Here is a 4,050-nt window from a genome sequence, read left to right as displayed (position 1 = left end):
ATGGAGCAAAGGAAGAAGCCATGTCATTTTCTCCTCCACCGTAACGCTTGGTTATAGTCTCCATTATCATCACCAAGATTACAACCAAGACGAGTTTCAAAAGCCAGAATTTAATGCTCTTGTATGCTGGAAAGTTTCTTCTGAATCAGAATACTTTAGCATTCTATGGAATTCAGAGGTAATTAGCAATCTAACAAAGTTGAGTTAACAATGAATCTGCTGGCTCGAAAATTCTATGATAGTTGAATTATGCAAGTACTACTTTTGGTGGATGATTCAGAACTATTCTCTGCATATAAAAGTTGCAAGTAAAATTGTGTGGCAGGTTTCTCACTTCCTTTTTTTGGTGATTGCATCTTGACTTTAATTCAATTGTTATAAATTACTAAACAATTAGGACTGTTGATGTTGTTAAATTTATAGGGCTAAATTATATGAACTATTAGCATATTTTGTATTGGAATGAGATGAAGATCTTCAAATCATTAGCTAATTAATGAAGGTAAATTTAGATCAATTGAATTTCTTAATGAAAAGTTCCAAATTTTTATATGGACAACTCATAGAAGTAGGGGATTGAGAATGTAGGAGAAGATGAAAATTTTAGTTCACAAGTTTTAATTATTGTTGATTTGCAAATCAATTCAAAAATTAGTACTACTAACTCTTTGTAAACACAAGTTTTTTATTAAACGTAAATTATTTTTTATTAAATTACTTATGTGATAAATAGTACTTCAATATCAGAAGACAAATGCATTCTATGATATTTAAGATAGAATCAATAATCTATATTCTAGACTGAATCAACATTCCATCTATCAGCTTGAGCAGTCTATGATAGCTGAAACAATTAGTACTATTTGTGGATGATTCAAAACTAATCTCTTCATATGTTTGTTGCATGTTAAATTGAGTGGCAGACTTCTCACTTATTTTTATGGGTGACAACTTCGTGACTTTAATTCAAAAGTTCATAATTACTAAACAATTATGAATGTAAGTGCTTGATAATTTTATAGAGCTAAATTTTATGAAATTTGAACATATTTAATACCCTATATTGATTTCTTTGCAACTTAAGCTGTTGCCATTGATTTAAAATCTTCCTTTTTCATGTGGGTTGCATGTGGGTCATTTCCAGATCCAGACCCGACCCAATTTTTCATTTGGTTCGAGAATAACTTGAACCTGACATGTTAGTTAAACGGGTCGACTCGAAACCAAATTTGCCTGGTTATTTCAAAAATTGACACCCTATTCATAGCTACCCACATTGAGCTATAATCTTTTCATAAAATCTCAACTCCTATTATTCATCTGTTTTGAGCAGTCCACATAAAAATTTAAAACCTTTCATTCAAAAATTCAATTGATCTAAAATTACATTCATTAATTAACTAATGATGTGAAGATCCTCACCCTATTCCAGTAAAAAAAAATGATCTACCAAAAAGCTATTAACAATTTTGAAATTGGCCAACTTTTTTCCTTAACCGTTCTTCAACGGTAAATTTTTCGCCACCACTCCAACAAATTTAAAATCTATTTAATTCTTTCCCATCACGAAGCAAAAATAATTTTTAAATCATCACCGAAGTTGCCTTACATTAATTTTAAAATTTCTCATAATCTCAAAGCAGCCATAAATATTTTTCTAATGCATCAAAGTTTCATAACATTACTTCTCTCAAAATAAGGAGTCAAAGAAGCAACTCCTATTTCACCAACACAATTGAAAAAATGAATTTGCTCATCCAAAATTTTAGTTTTTTCAGCCTTGCATCTGAAGGCCTTAGTTCTCATTCCTTGTGGACATACTTCTTTGATTATCATATTTAATTTATTTCCCTGGCAACCCGCATGAAGAAGGATGATTTTAATCAATAGCTGCAGCTTAAATTGCAAAGAAATCAATATAAAGTACTTAGCCCTATAAATTATCAACACCAGCATTCAAAATAGTTCAGTAATTTAGAACAATAGAAATGAAGTCACGATATTGCCACACATAAAAATAAGTGAGAAGTTTGTCACTCAATTTAACATGCAACTATCATATAAAGAGATTAGTTCTGAATCATCCACCAACAGCACCACTTGTTTCAACAATCATAGAATGTTCGAGCCGGCAGATAAATTGTTGATTCAACGTAGATAGATTGTTGATTCCCTTTTTATACCATAGAATGAAAGAGTCTTTTGATCCTGAAGTACCTTTCCAGCATAGAAGAGCTTCAAATTCTTGCATTTAAAACCCGTCTTGCTTGCAATCTTTGTGATGATAATTGCAATGGTATCGCTAGCTTCAGCTGTGATAGTTATGGTCTTTCCAGTCACAATTTTTACAAATATCTGTATTGGAGCTTGTAGATGCAGAACAGATTGGTGCTTTATTTTGTAGAATGATAAGGTGAAGCTATCCTGAAGCTCTACTTCATCGTGAAAAACTTTTATTTGACTAGCAGGAATTCCTCTTAAACTCTCAACAATGACCTTGACATCGCTAATGGTATATCCTGCCTTTACTTCAAGACTGAAGGCATTGTCACAAGCCATGTGGACATAGAGGAGAAGCTCAGCTAATGGATTCAACATGACATAAACTGTAGAATCCTTTATGATACCACAAGCAATTAATAACTCATCATCTTTGAGTGTTTTGCCACAAAAAATAAGAAGTTGCTGATCTGAAGGAATTCCCACCTCATCCTGAATCATGACTTTCAGTTTCTTAACTGTTTCCACAAACTTCACATTAAGAGGTAAAGTTTTCTCCATTGATGGGATTTTAATGGAAATTGGCATTCTTCCTTCAACCCAAACATCTATGGTGGAATCAGAATCAGTGGAAACAATGTAATCAGATAGTGCTTTGGTATCTTCTAGATGATTCCCTGCAAAAAAGAGCTCTTGTTGGTTGACTGAAGTCCCTTCAATCCTGTAGATCTTGTCTTTGATACTCCCAATTGTGTCAGAGCTTAAAACATCAAGTGTAAGAGATCTAATAACTTTGAAGGAGACCTTAATCTGAAGCAAAAACAAATATCCAAAATTATCGATCTTATTAAGTAATTATAATCTACTGCACAATTCAATTCTACACTTGATTTACCATAAACATAATTAACCGAAGGCATTTCAATTGCAACATTTTCAACATAAAAACTCTATTAGACAGTGATTGCCCAAAAAGTTTGACATATGTAACTGTACTACTCCATTGAGTAGTATGCAATAGAATGCCCTAGAACTGCTTAAACCAATCAAGAGCAGTTTAAAAATGGAACGAGGAAGAAAAACCATATTAAGGACACCTGTGGGGCGATTTTGGAGCTAGGTTTTCAAACTATGGTACCACTGCACAATGTGATTAGGATACCGCAAACAAACAGTATGCTTATAATACAGCGAATATAAGCATGAACTATCTGGCTAAAACTTTGTTCATGAAATCAGAAAAAAAATGTAACCCACGCATACAGATTATCGCCGGACGTTTTATGTAAAGCAATACCTTCTTCTTCGAAGGCTCTCCGGTTGTCGCCGGGCCGTGCATCATTGCTTCCTTTTAGCTTTCTCTAAAGCAAGATCATTTTCTCCAAATTGGACTGAGAAATAGAGGCGGCAATGTCTTCGTGAAGAAGGCAGAGCTTTTGAGCAATAAAGGCTCGCCCAGGCTAAGAGCCGATTTGGTAAAGGCGTAGCATCATAATTTTAAGAAATATGGGTTGTACTAGTTTTATTTTATTTTATTTTGTGATTTAGACGAATAATATTTAAAATTTTAATATTTATATATTTATCATTTAAATTTCATTAATTATCTGCATAACATTTAAAATTTTAAAAAATAATAAAAAATATCACCCAAAAGTTAAAGTTTTGCGGGTTGTTCAAATCTCATTTTGATTTCTTTTTCTTTGGGCATTGTTGGTCCTGTTGCGTGCTAGAATATACGCGGCAGTCAACTTCTCACAAAGTTACAAAGTTCTGCAAATTCCCGGTGTTTCCTGAAAATCCGGCAGAGTTCCGACGTCTTCAGGCGGC

At 33.2% G+C, this 4,050-nt stretch overlaps 1 protein-coding gene across 1 annotated transcript; it reads right to left on the bottom strand.

Annotated features, from left to right (window-relative positions):
* Nucleotides 1-1,955: 1,955 nt before the first annotated feature.
* LOC110109389 (polyubiquitin) lies at nucleotides 1,956-3,695 on the bottom strand. The gene is made up of 2 exons (XM_020840446.2): nucleotides 3,518-3,695; nucleotides 1,956-3,030 (listed from the first exon to the last, which is right to left on the bottom strand). Exons 1-2 carry the CDS (start codon nucleotides 3,560-3,562, stop codon nucleotides 2,149-2,151), a joined length of 927 nt encoding a protein of 308 aa, XP_020696105.1. The 5' UTR covers nucleotides 3,563-3,695; the 3' UTR covers nucleotides 1,956-2,148.
* Between the last annotated feature and the right edge of the window lie 355 nt (nucleotides 3,696-4,050).

This window comes from Dendrobium catenatum, unplaced genomic scaffold (genome assembly GCF_001605985.2).
Source record: "Dendrobium catenatum unplaced genomic scaffold, ASM160598v2 fragScaff_scaffold_231, whole genome shotgun sequence".
Classification (NCBI taxonomy): domain Eukaryota; kingdom Viridiplantae; phylum Streptophyta; class Magnoliopsida; order Asparagales; family Orchidaceae; genus Dendrobium; species Dendrobium catenatum.
The sequence above is the reverse complement of the archived record's forward strand: the minus strand, read 5'-3'. Positions and strand labels throughout refer to the sequence as shown.